The following is a 16,730-nucleotide window of genomic DNA, read 5'->3' on the forward strand; positions in this document are numbered from 1 at the left end:
GTATGTATGTATGTATGTATGTATATATATATATATATATCTTTATGAGCCGAAAATTAGTATTTTTTTCCAAACTATCTCCGTCTCTGCACTTTAGTGTAAAGTGTAAAGTAATTATATTGTAGGACCCTCCTGTATGCTAATGCGGTGCTAATCTGGTCCTTAGCGAGTGTCTTAATGAGGCCGACGTGCCCTCCGTGAGTGCTACATTATGGAAATAACTTGCATCGTGGGACAGCAGAAATGTAGCCTTATTTCCACTTTTAAAGCTTTCCTAACAAGGTATGTTGTCCTTTGAGGCCACAAGCAGAACATAAACAAACACACTAATGACTTGCATGGGGAGACTTCACAAGTGAGGTCCATGTTTCAGACAAGTAACAGATGGAGGTAAATGGGCCATGGTGGATAAACTATTAAGCTGCTGGACTAGAGAAGAAGCCCGATCCATGTACTTCGACTTGTTGTTCTGAATCGAATCAAGGTTGTACGTGGGCACTGTTCTATGTCCTATTCTATGCCTAGTGCAGTGGAACATGTATGCTGATGTACTTGGCGGGAAAAATAATCAATTTGGATTCATATTTTCCACCGAATTAGCATGTCAGAGCCTGCCATGCATAATGTCTATTGAAGATAATTCTCATCTATGGTTATATTTAGGGAAATACTTTAACCAGATTAAAACTAGAAATATATGTTCTGTATGGAGCCTTATCCCAATACTTTTATCAAAGAAAATACAACTTTTATCCCAAATCTGAAATGATCATCGTTGGCTAGGCCTCTCCGTCCGCAGCGAGGCCTCTCCGTCCGCAGCGAGGCCTCTCCGTCCGCAGCGAGGCCTCTGGACTAGGGTCCAGGCCTCTCTGTCCGCTGCGAGGCCTCTCCGTCCGCTGCGAGGCCTCTCCGTCCGCAGCGAGGCCTCTCCGTCCGCAGCGAGGCCTCTCCGTCCGCAGCGAGGCCTCTCCGTCCGCAGCGAGGCCTCTCCGTCCGCAGCGAGGCCTCTGGACTAGGGTCCAGGCCTCTCTGTCCGCAGCCTCTCTGTCCGCAGCGAGGCCTCTCTGTCCGCTGCGAGGCCTCTCTGTCCGCTGCGAGGCCTCTCTGTCCGCAGCTTTGAATCAAAGTGTTGAGTGTTATTACAGCCTGTGTCACTCTGAGTAAACAGGAGGAGGGGCTCACTCTTTCCTCTGACATCTGCGCTGTCTCCTCAAACACTGCCAGCTTTGAAACACTGGAAGCTCCCTGCGTTGCTTTAAGGAAAACACTGACGCTTGTTTCCAGACAAAATAAAGAGCTGCTTTCGATCGTTACAAGGGCCAGTTGATTTCACATGTGGTAGAGCAGTTACCAAAGTCAGCCTTTCGAAATGAGCTCAGACAGAGAGCAACAGCACCCAGCCACAGCAGTCCCCAGAGAGAAAATTGGTCATGGAAGTTAAGATGCATCAGAGGCACCGCAAAGCTTACTGCCTGATGAGAATGTATGTTTAGATATGTTTTAGTTTAAACCCTAGGAGATACGTCAACCTCCCCCTTTTTGGATCGAAGAGGATGAGAGGGATGTAGGATCTGGTGGTTTGTTTGAGTTGAAGTCCGGTAATCTGATTGCGTTGGGTTTCATCCTTTTTGTAAATGTCTTGGTTGGATTGGTTCAACATGACTTGTCAAGGCCATTCTCCAAAAAAGAACCAGTGCATGAGTTAACAGAAGAGCCGGCTAACTGATTAACAGAGAGTGTCACAACAACGTTGTACCTGCATTGCCCCTGGAGTATTCCTGTTGTGCAGAGGTCAAGGGAACCGGAGAGGAGGAGACCTAATTCCCTGTTTGGGAGGGGGTGGGGGCACCGGGAGGGAAGGCAAGGCCTAGCTGGTGCCCAGAGATGAGGCCTGCTCTGAAAGAGGCCTCTGTGTGGCAAAGCCTGTCATTACAGCTCTTTGGCTAGGCCGCGGCCGGGGACAATCCCAGCCTTTGTGCTCTTTTATTGCGCCAGGCTGTGTACTGTACTGAACGGCAGTGGGAGAGGCGTGTGAAAATTCCCTCCGCCCCAGATAGACTAGGCTACATTTAGTCAGCTGGGGTTCAGTAAGACTAGGGAACAGTCAGTCAGTCAGCTGGGGTTCAGTAAGACTAGGGTACAGTCAGTCAGTCAGCTGGGGTTCAGTAAGACTAGGGTACAGTCAGTCAGTCAGCTGGGGTTCAGTAAGACTAGGGTACAGTCAGTCAGTCAGCTGGGGTTCAGTAAGACTAGGGTACAGTCAGTCAGTCAGTCAGTCAGCTGGGGTTCAGTAATACTAGGGTACAGTCAGTCAGTCAGTCAGCTGGGGTTCAGTAAGACTAGGGAACAGTCAGTCAGCTGGGGTTCAGTAAGACTAGGGATCAGTCAGTCAGCTGGGGTTCAGTAAGACTAGGTATCAGTCAGTCAGCTGGGGTTCAGTAAGACTAGGGATCAGTCAGTCAGTCAGCTGGGGTTCAGTAAGACTAGGGGTCAGTCAGTCAGTCAGCTGGGGTTCAGTAAGACTAGGGAACAGTCAGTCAGTCAGTCAGCTGGGGTTCAGTAAGACTAGGGAACAGTCAGTCAGTCAGTCAGCTGGGGTTCAGTAAGACTAGGGAACAGTCAGTCAGTCAGTCAGCTGGGGTTCAGTAAGACTAGGGAACAGTCAGTCAGTCAGTCAGCTGGGGTTCAGTAAGACTAGGGAACAGTCAGTCAGTCAGTCAGCTGGGGTTCAGTAAGACTAGGGAACAGTCAGTCAGTCAGTCAGCTGGGGTTCAGTAAGACTAGGGAACAGTCAGTCAGTCAGTCAGCTGGGGTTCAGTACGACTAGGGTTCAGTCAGTCAGTCAGTCAGCTGGGGTTCAGTAAGACTAGGGTTCAGTCAGTCAGTCAGCTGGGGTTCAGTAAGACTAGGGAACAGTCAGTCAGTCAGCTGGGGTTCAGTAAGACTAGGGTTCAGTCAGTCAGTCAGCTGGGGTTCAGTAAGACTAGGGTTCAGTCAGTCAGTCAGCTGGGGTTCAGTAAGACTAGGGTTCAGTCAGTCAGTCAGTCAGTCAGCTGGGGTTCAGTAAGACTAGGGTTCAGTCAGTCAGTCAGCTGGGGTTCAGTAAGACTAGGGAACAGTCAGTCAGTCAGCTGGGGTTCAGTAAGACTAGGGAACAGTCAGGCAGTCAGTCAGCTGGGGTTCAGTAAGACTAGGGAACAGTCAGTCAGTCAGCTGGGGTTCAGTAAGACTAGGGAACAGTCAGTCAGTCAGCTGGGGTTCAGTAAGACTAGGGAACAGTCAGTCAGTCAGTCAGCTGGGGTTCAGTAAGACTAGAGAACAGTCAGTCAGTCAGCTGGGGTTCAGTAAGACTAGGGAACAGTCAGTCAGTCAGCTGGGGTTCAGTAAGACTAGGGTTCAGTCAGTCAGTCAGCTGGGGTTCAGTAAGACTAGGGTTCAGTCAGTCAGTCAGTCAGCTGGGGTTCAGTAAGACTAGGGTTCAGTCAGTCAGTCAGCTGGGGTTCAGTAAGACTAGGGAACAGTCAGTCAGTCAGCTGGGGTTCAGTAAGACTAGGGTTCAGTCAGTCAGTCAGCTGGGGTTCAGTAAGACTAGGGTTCAGTCAGTCAGTCAGTCAGTCAGCTGGGGTTCAGTAAGACTAGGGTTCAGTCAGTCAGTCAGTCAGCTGGGGTTCAGTAAGACTAGGGAACAGTCAGTCAGTCAGCTGGGGTTCAGTACGACTAGGGTTCAGTCAGTCAGTCAGCTGGGGTTCAGTAAGACTAGGGTTCAGTCAGTCAGTCAGCTGGGGTTCAGTACGACTAGGGTTCAGTCAGTCAGTCAGTCAGCTGGGGTTCAGTAAGACTAGGGTTCAGTCAGTCAGTCAGCTGGGGTTCAGTAAGACTAGGGAACAGTCAGTCAGTCAGCTGGGGTTCAGTAAGACTAGGGTTCAGTCAGTCAGTCAGCTGGGGTTCAGTAAGACTAGGGTTCAGTCAGTCAGTCAGCTGGGGTTCAGTAAGACTAGGGTTCAGTCAGTCAGTCAGTCAGCTGGGGTTCAGTAAGACTAGGGAACAGTCAGTCAGTCAGCTGGGGTTCAGTAAGACTAGGGAACAGTCAGGCAGTCAGTCAGCTGGGGTTCAGTAAGACTAGGGAACAGTCAGTCAGTCAGCTGGGGTTCAGTAAGACTAGGGAACAGTCAGTCAGTCAGTCAGCTGGGGTTCAGTAAGACTAGGGAACAGTCAGTCAGTCAGTCAGCTGGGGTTCAGTAAGACTAGGGTTCAGTCAGTCAGTCAGCTGGGGTTCAGTAAGACTAGGGTTCCGTCAGTCAGTCAGTCAGCTGGGGTTCAGTAAGACTAGGGTTCAGTCAGTCAGTCAGCTGGGGTTCAGTAAGACTAGGGAACAGTCAGTCAGTCAGTCAGCTGGGGTTCAGTAAGACTAGGGAACAGTCAGTCAGTCAGTCAGCTGGGGTTCAGTAAGACTAGGGAACAGTCAGTCAGTCAGCTGGGGTTCAGTAAGACTAGGGAACAGTCAGTCAGTCAGCTGGGGTTCAGTAAGACTAGGGTTCAGTCAGTCAGTCAGCTGGGGTTCAGTAAGACTAGGGTTCCGTCAGTCAGTCAGTCAGCTGGGGTTCAGTAAGACTAGGGTTCAGTCAGTCAGTCAGCTGGGGTTCAGTAAGACTAGGGAACAGTCAGTCAGTCAGCTGGGGTTCAGTAAGACTAGGGTTCAGTCAGTCAGTCAGCTGGGGTTCAGTAAGACTAGGGTTCAGTCAGTCAGTCAGCTGGGGTTCAGTAAGACTAGGGTTCAGTCAGTCAGTCAGTCAGTCAGCTGGGGTTCAGTAAGACTAGGGTTCAGTCAGTCAGTCAGTCAGCTGGGGTTCAGTAAGACTAGGGAACAGTCAGTCAGTCAGCTGGGGTTCAGTAAGACTAGGGAACAGTCAGGCAGTCAGTCAGCTGGGGTTCAGTAAGACTAGGGATCAGTCAGTCAGCTGGGGTTCAGTAAGACTAGGGAACAGTCAGTCAGTCAGTCAGCTGGGGTTCAGTAAGACTAGGGAACAGTCAGTCAGTCAGCTGGGGTTCAGTAAGACTAGGGTTCAGTCAGTCAGTCAGCTGGGGTTCAGTAAGACTAGGGTTCAGTCAGTCAGTCAGCTGGGGTTCAGTAAGACTAGGGTTCAGTCAGTCAGTCAGCTGGGGTTCAGTAAGACTAGGGTTCAGTCAGTCAGTCAGTCAGCTGGGGTTCAGTAAGACTAGGGTTCAGTCAGTCAGTCAGTCAGCTGGGGTTCAGTAAGACTAGGGAACAGTCAGTCAGTCAGCTGGGGTTCAGTAAGACTAGGGAACAGTCAGGCAGTCAGTCAGCTGGGGTTCAGTAAGACTAGGGATCAGTCAGTCAGCTGGGGTTCAGTAAGACTAGGGAACAGTCAGTCAGTCAGTCAGCTGGGGTTCAGTAAGACTAGGGAACAGTCAGTCAGCTGGGGTTCAGTAAGATTAGGGTACAGTCAGTCTTGTCAGCTGGGGTTCAGTAAGACTAGGGAACAGTCAGTCAGTCAGCTGGGGTTCAGTAAGACTAGGGTACAGTCAGTCAGTCAGCTAAGGGGGACACTTCTATTTCCTTAACTGCTAAACAAAATGACCCAACAATTTCCCCGGAGGCTTCGAGCTCAGACCAACATTAACCTCTCAATAAAGCATTCAGGGTTTTGTGTTGTGGTTGAGCAATGCAGATTAGGTTGGTCCGGAGTCGGATGTGTGCGCTGCATGTCGTGGTTGGAGCACAGCGACGGCCTCATTGTTTTTGAAGTCACAACAGAGGATGTGGTTTATTGTAATCAAGCACTAACAGGAATTCTGCCTCTGACATCATTAGTATACAAACCAATAGGCAAAACTGCCATTGTTATTTTCATTCGACCACCGAGGACATCCTTTGTATCCCAAATGTCTGTACACTTCATTAATATATGCTCATTGTCGATTACGTATTTGGTGTGTCAGTCAAACCTGTTGTTAAAAGACACAAAATGTTTTGTTTGATATCCTATGTCATGAACGTATATTCTAATCTAGAGATCCTCTTGTCTCTTGCATCAGGTTTTCACATCAGAAAGGGTCTTTATTTAAACATCCTTATTTTCCAGAAAGCCCGAGTTTCCATTTGTAACAGTCTGATAACCCAATCCTTTCAGGAGTGCTGCCATTAGGATCGTCTGCTGTCTGATGTGTCCTCTGTCTGATCCTCTGTCATTTTTTTTGTTTATCTTTCTGCAGTGCTCAAGTCTGGCTGGCCGAGCATGTAGACATATGCTCTCCTATTCTCTAATTGGATCTTTGTATTCATCTGGGGATTGATTCGACTTAGCTTTCAACAAATGTCAATCCAATCTTGCAGTGGATGGATGCTTCCCTGGTAGCCTGTTTATATGTGGGCTTCTGGTAGCCTGTTTATATGTGGGCTTCTGGTAGCCTGTTTATATGTGGGCTTCTGGTAGCCTGTTTATATGTGGGCTTCTGGTAGCCTGTTTATATGTGGGCTTCTGGTAGCCTGTTTATATGTGGGCTTCTGGTAGCCTGTTTATATGTGGGCTTCTGGTAGCCTGTTTATATATGGGCTTCTGGTAGCCTGTTTATATGTGGGCTTCTGGTAGCCTGTTTATATGTGGGCTTCTGGTAGCCTGTTTATATGTGGGCTTCTGGTAGCCTGTTTATATGTGGGCTTCTGGTAGCCTGTTTATATGTGGGCTTCTGGTAGCCTGTTTATATGTGGGCTTCTGGTAGCCTGTTTATATGTGGGCTTCTGGTAGCCTGTTTATATGTGGGCTTCTGGTAGCCTGTTTATATGTGGGCTTCTGGTAGCCTGTTTATATGTGGGCTTCTGGTAGCCTGTTTATATGTGGGCTTCTGGTAGCCTGTTTATATGTGGGCTTCTGGTAGCCTGTTTATATGTGGGCTTCTGGTAGCCTGTTTATATGTGGGCTTCTGGTAGCCTGTTTATATGTGGGCTTCTGGTAGCCTGTTTATATGTGGGCTTCTGGTAGCCTGTTTATATGTGGGCTTCTGGTAGCCTGTTTATATGCGGGCTTCTGGTAGCCTGTTTATATGTGGGCTTCTGGTAGCCTGTTTATATGTGGGCTTCTGGTAGCCTGTTTATATGTGGGCTTCTGGTAGCCTGTTTATATGTGGGCTTCTGGTAGCCTGTTTATATGTGGGCTTTCGAAATGCAGGCAGAGCTAGAAGAAAAAACAGCTCTCTGCCCCTGGGGGTCTACAGCAGCAGGAACAAAGGTGTGAAAGATGTAACGTCACAGTCCTGCCTCTGCACAGGCTCGGCAGGAGCAACGCTTCACCCAGTCATGCTTCTGTGAAGACATATCAAAACAACCTTGTCAGTTGTGGTTGTTGCGAAAGCCCATGGTTTCTAGTTAATGGTCATAAACCACAGTGTCCCTCTGTGACATCTGAAAGTCACTCACTTCTCCCTGTACCAGTACCAAGACCAGGCATTAGAATCCAGACTGGGCCTCTGGTGACTCCAATCGGAAGAGCTCTGAGTGGCAGATTGGCACATTGGCTCCCAGCCTGGGGCCCCCTCAGCTCATTGGGCGTAATCTACACATCTCTGACTGCATGCTGGGGGCCACAGCCAGGAATTTGCACAAACCCTCCATCTATTTATGACAGTTGAAAATCCCATTGAATTGTAGCGTTGTAAATATCCTACCTATTGTCTCCTGGCATGTTTATGGTGTAATGGAATTTAGGGGATGTAGTCTCTCCCTGGGCTGACCACTGTCTCCAGACAGACACTGACAGACACAGATAGGTGCAGACAGACAGGCACACCGACACACACACACACACCGGCAGGCAGACAGACACACACACCGGCAGACAGGATGTAGTCTCTCCCTGGGCTGACCACTGTCTCCAGACAGACCCTGACAGACACAGATAGGTGCAGACAGACAGGCACACCGACACACACACACACCGGCAGGCAGACAGACACACACACCGGCAGACAGACAGGCGCACACCGACAGGCAGGCAGGCAGACAGACACACACACCGGCAGACAGACAGACACACACACCGGCAGACAGACAGACAGAAACCTTTCCCCAGGCGTCAGGCCCTCCAGGGGGGTGTGACAGGGAAGACTGTTTGACTTGTATATTGGATCTGAGTGAATGTCAGATTTGGGACTTTTCATTTACATTTGTCATGCAACATAATGGTTGTGTTGACATGTGAATGAAGAAGTTTGATATAATACATGATGACCTAAACGTCCAACACATTTGGCTTTTACCAATTCCACTCCAAGTGTGTTTTTTTCCAACTCATCAGACTATTCAATAAGCATTCCAGCAAGCATGAAAATGATTTTCTTCTCACCTTCAATTAAAAGACAAATTACATTGACATTTGAGCGGTTTTCATGCCCTTGTGTTGGTAACAGAATATTACAGCTTTCTCCCTCACACATATACATTTTTCTGTCACCTGTGAGAAATTATTGACAAAAAAAATGATACTTGAAGGGAATTTACATTTTAAAAGACAATTCCATAGTCATCTCCAGCACCACCCCAACATCAACATATGTGAAAATGACACGTGTCTATGTTTTGTAGTAAAGATTGAGGAAGATAACTGATTCCAATGACATCCTCAACCAATTAGGAGGCAATTAGTAAGCAATGCCTACTCATAATTGGTTAAAATCACACAATGCAGACCGATGTAATTGGAAACCCTCATCTTTCTCTGTTTTACTACAAAACATAGAAACGCTGCGTTGTCACATATGTTGGGGTATTTTGGGTATTTTATTAGGATCCCCATTAGCTGTTGCAAAAGCAGCATGATGCTGGAGATGATGAATATGAAATAGTGTATTTTTGACATTTCCCTTTAAGAGCATATCCCTCCCAGCTCTGCAAATACACAGGGATGTCTGACATTTTGTGCCAAAAACAGACAGCACCATACACCTTCAAGCTGGCTTTTTAAGAGCTCTGTGTCCATGGCAACGGTTAACCCAGGAGTTGTATTTTTTTATTCATAATTAAGAATGTTTGGGGAGCTGAGGGTGAGATGCCAGAAACCCAACAGCTCTGCCTCCTGTTTCTGTCAAGATTTCCATCAACAATTCACAAGGCAAAGGCAAGAGCATTCAAAATGGCCTCATTTAACTGTCAAGCCACATAACCCTGCAAAACGTGTATGCCTTGCACATTTATTTAGGGGGTTCATATTGATTTCCAGGGAAATCTGTACGTTTCCCAATTAGTCCCGTTCACCGAAAGTATACAGGGAGTATTTAGTAGGGTACATACATCGTTTTTTATTTAACTATGCAAGTTAGTTGAAAACAAATTCTTATTTTCAATGACGGCCTACCCTGGCCAAACCTGTGAGCCATCCTATGAGACTCCCAATCACTGCCGGATGTGATACAGCCTGGATTTCGAACCAGGGACTGTAGTGACATCTACTGCATCTCACTGCTTTGGCACTGAGATGCAGTGCCTTAGACCGCTGCACCACTCGGGATTCATTACGTACATAGGGGATTGTTTCAACAAGTAAACATGATCAATACGTCAATTTAATTGCAGTTTAGCTGTTTGTCAGGATTTGACATTCCCGTTCTCTCTCTAGGTATCTATCGAGTGTTCCCTGACGATGTTTTTTATTCTTCGTGTTTTTTTCTCTTTCTTCGTGTAAATCAACATTGTATCTCTCACATGGTGTTTTTTTTTATTTAGGTCCAGTGTTTAATGGTTTGGATCGTTAGGGTGATGCGTCACAAGTAGGAGCAGTCTTGTATTATCGCCCTGTGCTTTTATCACTAATAGCACTTCTCCTTTCCATAGCACTTGCTCCATAAAGTTTGACAAGTGTTGCAAATCAGACCTTTTTTTTTTGTGCACAATAACAAATAATTCATGAAAAGTGCATTTTTATGTCAACCTTTCCTCACCTGCTGAGATTAGACCTATCAGAAAATAACACTACCTGCTGCTTGAATATCATCGGATAGGTGGACATTATAACATGAAATCATAATGATTCATTTACAAATCATAGATCAACCTCTATGGCAGCACTTCAAACTATCATCTTCCATACCTTGTACCCTGTGAGGGTTGTCTCTCTTCCATACCTTGTACCCCAAAAGGGTTGTTTCTCTTCCATACCTTGTACCCTGTGAGGGTTGTTTCTCTTCCATACCTTGTACCCTGTGAGGGTTGTTTCTCTTCCATACCTTGTACCCTGTGAGGGTTGTCTCTCTTCCATACCTTTACCCAAAACGAGTTGTTTCTCTTCCATACCTTTACCCAAAACGAGTTGTTTCTCTTCCATACCTTTACCCAAAACGAGTTGTTTCTCTTCCATACCTTTACCCAAAACGGGTTGTCTCTCTTCCATACCTTTACCCAAAACGAGTTGTTTCTCTTCCATACCTTTACCCAAAACGGGTTGTTTCTCTTCCATACCTTGTACCCTGTGAGGGTTGTTTCTCTTCCATACCTTGTACCCTGTGAGGGTTGTTTCTCTTCCATACCTTGTACCCTGTGAGGGTTGTTTCTCTTCCATACCTTGTACCCTGTGAGGGTTGTTTCTCTTCCATACCTTGTACCCTGTGACAGGGTACCCAAAACGGGTTGTTTCTCTTCCATACCTTGTACCCTGTGAGAGGGTACCCAAAACGGGTTGTTTCTCTTCCATACCTTGTACCCTGTGAGAGGGTACCCAAAACGGGTTGTTTCTCTTCCATACCTTGTACCCTGTGAGAGGGTACCCAAAACGGGTTGTTTCTCTTCCATACCTTGTACCCTGTGAGAGGGTACCCCAAACGGGTTGTTTCTCTTCCATACCTTGTACCCAGAGGTTATTTCTTCACCAATACATAATTGAATTGTCCTTCTCTAACCAGCATTTGTACAGGAAGCCCATGCAAACAGAGAGATGCAGTGCAGTGGTGTATCTCCTGATCCTCTTGTCCTAGCTTCCTCAATGTTTCATGTGCTCTTGCAGTATACCCATTAGTGTTAGCCCAGATCTGTCAAATCCTACTCAGGCCTTGGTGCTGAAACACTGGGCTGGGTTTAAACCGTGCCTCCCTCCCCATCACCACCAATGACATGTACACTGACACCACCAAACACAGCCAACCCCTCTGTGACTGAGACGGGCGGGCAGGCAGGCAGACAGACACATTGATGTTTAGGATCCCCTCTTGCTATATGTCAGTGGAGAAGATCACATCCCTCACCCTTTAGGTCTGTCCTCTGGTTCACCTCCCCATCACAGGAAGTTTGTTGTTGGCTATTTTAAAGAGTTCAACCAGCTCTATGTATCATCCTGAGGTCTCTGGAAACCAACAAATCAAATAGTAAGGGGTGAAGATTGAATGGGCAATTCTAAAGCCAATATGCTTTGGCATTTTGTCATCTTTTGGGATTTTTGTAGATGCTCCTTTCCGGTTCATTCCCAGAATTAATTTGCCACAATATAATATTTGACTTGTGTCACATATTTATAATGTGCAAATATGGTTTCACAAAATCTGTTACCTTGTCAAACCTCAATTCAAGTGTGGGTGGATGGGTGGGTCTGTGTGTGTGTGTGCCCTACATTTTCATGTTCGCACATACCAAGTGGGCTTTGGCGAGAGACGACATTTCCCCTTCTCTTAATTATGGATGATAATGTTGGGTCTAATTAATATCTGTTTCATTAATGTGCTCTGACACATTCCATCCCCCATTGTGTCTTCAGCCCCACAGTTCCGGCTACGTGTGTGTGTGTGTGTGTGTGTGTGTGTGTGTGTGTGTGTGTGTACAACCCAACACTGGGATAACTCTGACAGCAAACTCTTGGTTTGATTAAATTCCTTGGTATCTTATTATTTGTTATTTCTTCACAATATATTTCCTATTTTATAGTTGCAACATGTAAAGTGTTGGTTCCATGTTTCATGAGCTGAAATAAAGATCCCAGAAATGTTCCATACGCACAAAAAGCTTATTTCTCTCAAATTTTGTGTGCGAAGTTTACATTCCTGTTAGTGAGCATTTTTCCTTTGCTAAGACAATCCATCCACTTGACAGGTGTGGAATATCAAGAAGCTGATTAAACAGCATGATCATTACACAGATGCACCTTGTGCTGGGGATAATGTTGTCTTAGAGAATTTGGCAGTACTTCCAACCAGCCTTCCAACCGTGGTGGGTGAGCGGTTTGTTGTTGTCAATGTTGTGAACAGAGTGCCCCATGGTGGCGGTAGGATTATGGTATGGCAGGCATAAACTACGGACAACGAAGACAATTGCATTTTATCGATGGCAATTTGAATGTACCGATACCATGACGAGATCCCGAGGCCCATTGTCGTGCCATTCATCCGCCGGCCTCACTCCATGTTTCAGATGATAATGCACAGCCCCATGTCTCAAAGGATCTGTACACAATTCCTGGAAGATTTAAAACGTCCCAGTTTTTCCATGGCCTGCATACTCACCAGATTTGTCACCAATAGAGCATGTTTAGGATGCTCTGGATTGACGTGTACGATAGCAAATTGACTGATATGAACTTCAACTCAGTAAAATGTTTCAGATTGTTGCATGTTGCGTTTTTATATTTTTTGTTCAGTGTACATGCAGTGATGGAAATGACTTACTGGACGGTAGGTGTACTTACTTTCAATGGACAGAAGTGCACAAATATTTGACGGGAGTGTTGTTGTTTTTTATAGAGAGCGGAGGGAGTGTTGTTGGCCGTGATGTTGGTTGACTCATGGTGAATCTTTCTTCTCTTCCAGAGTGTGGTGGAGAAAGTGTTTGTGGAGTTCAGCCACCAGGAGTTGCTTCAGTTCTACAACCAGGTCAGTGCTGCACGTTGGTTCTGCTTTCCACATCACTGACTCCTTAACACCCGCAGGCATGTTTCCTTTCACCTAATTGTCAAACATTCTCCTTGCAGCTGGAGACGGTTCAAGCCCAATTGGACTCCCTCACCTGATGCGGGTTCCATTCTATTTCTATATGATGACAGCTATGGAAGAAGCAGTGTTGTCATTAAAATTCCCCATGCACACTGACAGGACACCTATCATAACAATGTGATGGTATAATGAGGGAGATCTCACATTTCCCTGTTTGTTGAGAGCAAAGGATGTGTGTGTGTGTGTATAGAACTGTAATCCAACTACATTTCATCCTTCAATGAAAACTATTTTTCTACCTGTGTTTTCCGATGTGCAACATGAATGTTGCTGGTGAAATTCAGGCAATGTTATTTTTAGGAATGTTTCTATATGAATGCTGATGAAATGTTACTAATGTACAAACACTGAACATGATATCATGTATATGTAATCTAAAGCACTAGAGGAATATAAAACATGTTGTAATCTGAAAAGTGGCATTGTTATTTCTTCTCTTACCCCACCTGTAGTTTCATCAGATAGAAGTGCAAAGGCACAGTTCAAATCCTCATCTCCACACTTAGCGGGCCAGACATTCCTAAACGAAGCACATTATTTTCAATTAGCGTTACAAAATGGAGCCATTTAAAATGAAGCGTATTGTCCAACGGTGAAGGTTTCACCAAAACAGATAGCTACAGGTTTTCCTCTCCCAGGGTCTCACGTTATCCCGTCCTCCTCACGTAATACCTGTCAAGTCCACATCGCTCTGAACAAAAGAAGAAACCGTTTCCCCGCCTCCTCCTCCTCTAGAGAAAGACAGTAAAACACTTTACGACCTTGTATCACATTTATGAAGATTTTTATTGAACAAAGTTTTCATTTCAATTTGCTGTTTCCTTCTTAACAATTATGTCGCCTTTGGTTGTTTTTGTATCAAACTTAGCAGGCAGCGTCTGTGTTAATGGGATAATAAGCATGTAGAATGGGCTCTAAAGCCGTTGTAAAACGGATGAGTTAGTCACTCGCTTAAGAGTAGGTTCTGGCAGCTGCTCCATGCTTCTCTGCCGCAGGCAGGACAATTTGGAGAATAGCTGAGGAAAAAATGAAACCTTTGCTCTACTTTCATCCTCTTTGGAGTGAAGATACCAGGCAGTGAGCACTCTGAACCTGATGTTGAAATGCAAAAAAAAAAATCCAGTCACCTCTCTCTCTAGAAAACCTCTCAAGACCTCTGTAACGACTGTTATTTTACCCAATTTACAGTTTTGCCACCATGTGGAAAAAAATCACCAAAGTCACTGCCTGAGGGAGCTGTGTGTCCTACAGCATGGGGAACAGATGGCTGCTTGCATCCTGCCGTGGAAAAAAAGTATCCGTTCTGAGTCTCCAACTGAGAGAACAGAACCGAGTCCTACTTGTGCGTGTGTGTGTCGAGGCCTGCTGGACAGTAAACACGAAGCAGTCAGGTTTTTATGGACAATTATCAAGGGTGGCCTGAACCAGCCAGCTCAAATAAGTGGATAATGCACTAATCCTGGATAAGACTGGTCGACCACTGCGCAAAGAGCGCTGGCCCTCAAATAATGGGCTGAGATGACAGCAGCTCTGGTACAAATGTGCCAAGAAGCAGACAGACAATTTAACCCAGTCACAAACTGACAAAAAATAAACGGTCTGCTCACAGTATTTAGTTGAGAGACTTGCGCGTAACCATAAAGATGGACAATAACATTGAAAACAGAGGAGGGGATACTCTGCAGTGTGCAAGGCCATCTAAGGAACTCCAGAAGTCTTTGCTCTCCAGGCTAAAACTTCACAGAGAAGAACCAGCGCTTCCGCACATCAACACAACTAAATTAAAGTCTCACCTTGCTTTTAGTGGCAGATAATCGGCAACAGTTTTGTCCACTTCTAACATGGATCTCCGTGTGGAGTTACGCAGCTCATATTAGGCCTAGCCTGTGTAGTTTTAAAGCTCATGTTAGGCCTATGTGGGGTTACAGAGCTCATATTAGGCCTAGCCTGTGTGTGGCAGGGCCTGTAACAGTGAGTTAGTGGGTGCTGAGGGACAATGTCTCTCATAGACAATATATCAAGTGTTCTATATCTATGTTGTGATTAATTATGTGATGTAACGGTACGGTGGGTTAGGGTGGGGTGGGGGGTTCTGGATCCACAGCCACCTGAGACCGTGTTCATTACCAGACCTGAGGATACACAGCCCCACAACCCCACCAGCCCCCAACTTACTGTAATGTAGGGCCCACAGGGTCCTCTCAGCCTGAGCCTGAGCCTCACCAACGATGCAGCCTCGTATCAAAATCTGACGCTCCCTTATCACATAGGTTCATGTCTGAAATCAGCAGAATGGGCCAAATCATCCGAAGTGTCTGGAAAACAAGTGTCATTGTTGCGGCTCCACTGCTGCTCTCCTTGATGCCACCGACTGAGGTCTGAGTGGAGGCCTTAGAGAATGGTAGAGGCCTCTTGTGGCCAAAAGGCAGTATTAGTATGGGCAGCGCCCTTGAGGGCTTCCACCATTTTAAGGTAGTCAACTGGGTGTGACTTCCAACTTCATTGGCTGGATCCCTCCTGGTGACCCTGTCGGAGTCATGTCCAACAGTGTCATCAGGAGGGATCAGCCAATTGTGAAGATGAAAATGGATGGAGATAGCTTCAGTTGCGCTGCCCATGCTGTCACAAATGCTATAATTGCACAGATAAATAGATGAGTCCTCTATCTATCTCTATGGTGGAGGCCGGTGTCTGCTGAGGATGTCTCCAGCCTTCTTGGCAGCACAGCGCCATGACAACACTAGCTTCTTCTTTCTTTCTTCAGGCGTCGTCTTTTCTCTTCCACTCTGTGTTAGATCACCGCTTTATGTTGTTTGCTCTCTTGCTTTCTCTCTCTCTTCCTCTCTCTCCCTCTGTTTACTGCAGATGTCCTTGTTTTTGTGTTGCTTGAAGCGTGGCGGCGCCCTCACTGAGGTGGCCGTTTTGTTGCAGTACATTGGGTAAATACTTGGAGACAGATGGGAGGTGGTGGTGGTGGTGGTGGTACACATGGCAGGTTCAGGGAGAGAGGAGGCCTCTCCGCCCTCTGCTAACAGACTGAGGGGTGGCCGTCAGCCCAAACATACTGCTCAGCCCGCAGGCACTCCATCAAACAACCCTAGCTTTATTTTGATCTCCTTATTTATTTTGATATTCATTTGTGCCTGTGGTCATGCTGTTTGCAATATATCCATTGCTAACAAATCGAAGAGATAACACTACATGGCCAAAAGTATATGGACACCTGGTCGTTGAACATCTCATTCCGAAAGGTTGCTAGATCGAATCCCCGAGCTGACAAGGTAAAAATCTGTCGTTCTGCCCCTGAACAAGGCAGTTAACCCACTGCAGGCCGTCATTGAAGATACGAATTTGTTCTTAACTGACTTGCCTGGTTAAATAAAGGTTAAAAAAAAACAAAAAATACACACAAAAAAACTAAATCATGGGCATTAAAATGGAGTTGGTCCCCTCTTTGCTGCTATACAGCCTCCACTCTTCTGGGAAGGCGTTCCACTAGATGTTGTAACATTGCTGCGGGGACTTGCTTCCATTCATTGAATGCATTCAGTTGTACAACAACTGACTAGGTATCCCCCTTTCCCTTTCCATTCAGCCACAAGAGCATTAGTGACTTTGATCACTGATGTTGGGCGATTAGGCCTGAATTGCAGTAGGCGTTCCAATTCACCCCAAAGGTATTCAATGGGGTTGACGTCAGGGCCCTGTGCAGGCCAGACGAGTTCTTCCATACCGATGTTGACAAACCA

At 46.3% G+C, this 16,730-nt stretch overlaps 1 protein-coding gene across 1 annotated transcript in view; it reads left to right on the forward strand.

Moving 5' to 3' along the window:
* commd10 (COMM domain containing 10) overlaps positions 1–13,391 on the forward strand; it is a 45,024-nt gene extending 31,633 nt beyond the window's left edge. The window contains 2 exon segments of the mRNA NM_001160539.1: positions 12,799–12,861; positions 12,960–13,391. Coding sequence (NP_001154011.1) covers positions 12,799–12,861; positions 12,960–12,998 — 102 coding nt within the window. The 3' untranslated portion in view covers positions 12,999–13,391.
* The last annotated feature ends 3,339 nt before the right edge of the window (positions 13,392–16,730 follow it).

This window comes from Oncorhynchus mykiss, chromosome 6 (genome assembly GCF_057628025.1).
Source record: "Oncorhynchus mykiss isolate SJ-2025 chromosome 6, ASM5762802v1, whole genome shotgun sequence".
Lineage (NCBI taxonomy): Eukaryota > Metazoa > Chordata > Actinopteri > Salmoniformes > Salmonidae > Oncorhynchus > Oncorhynchus mykiss.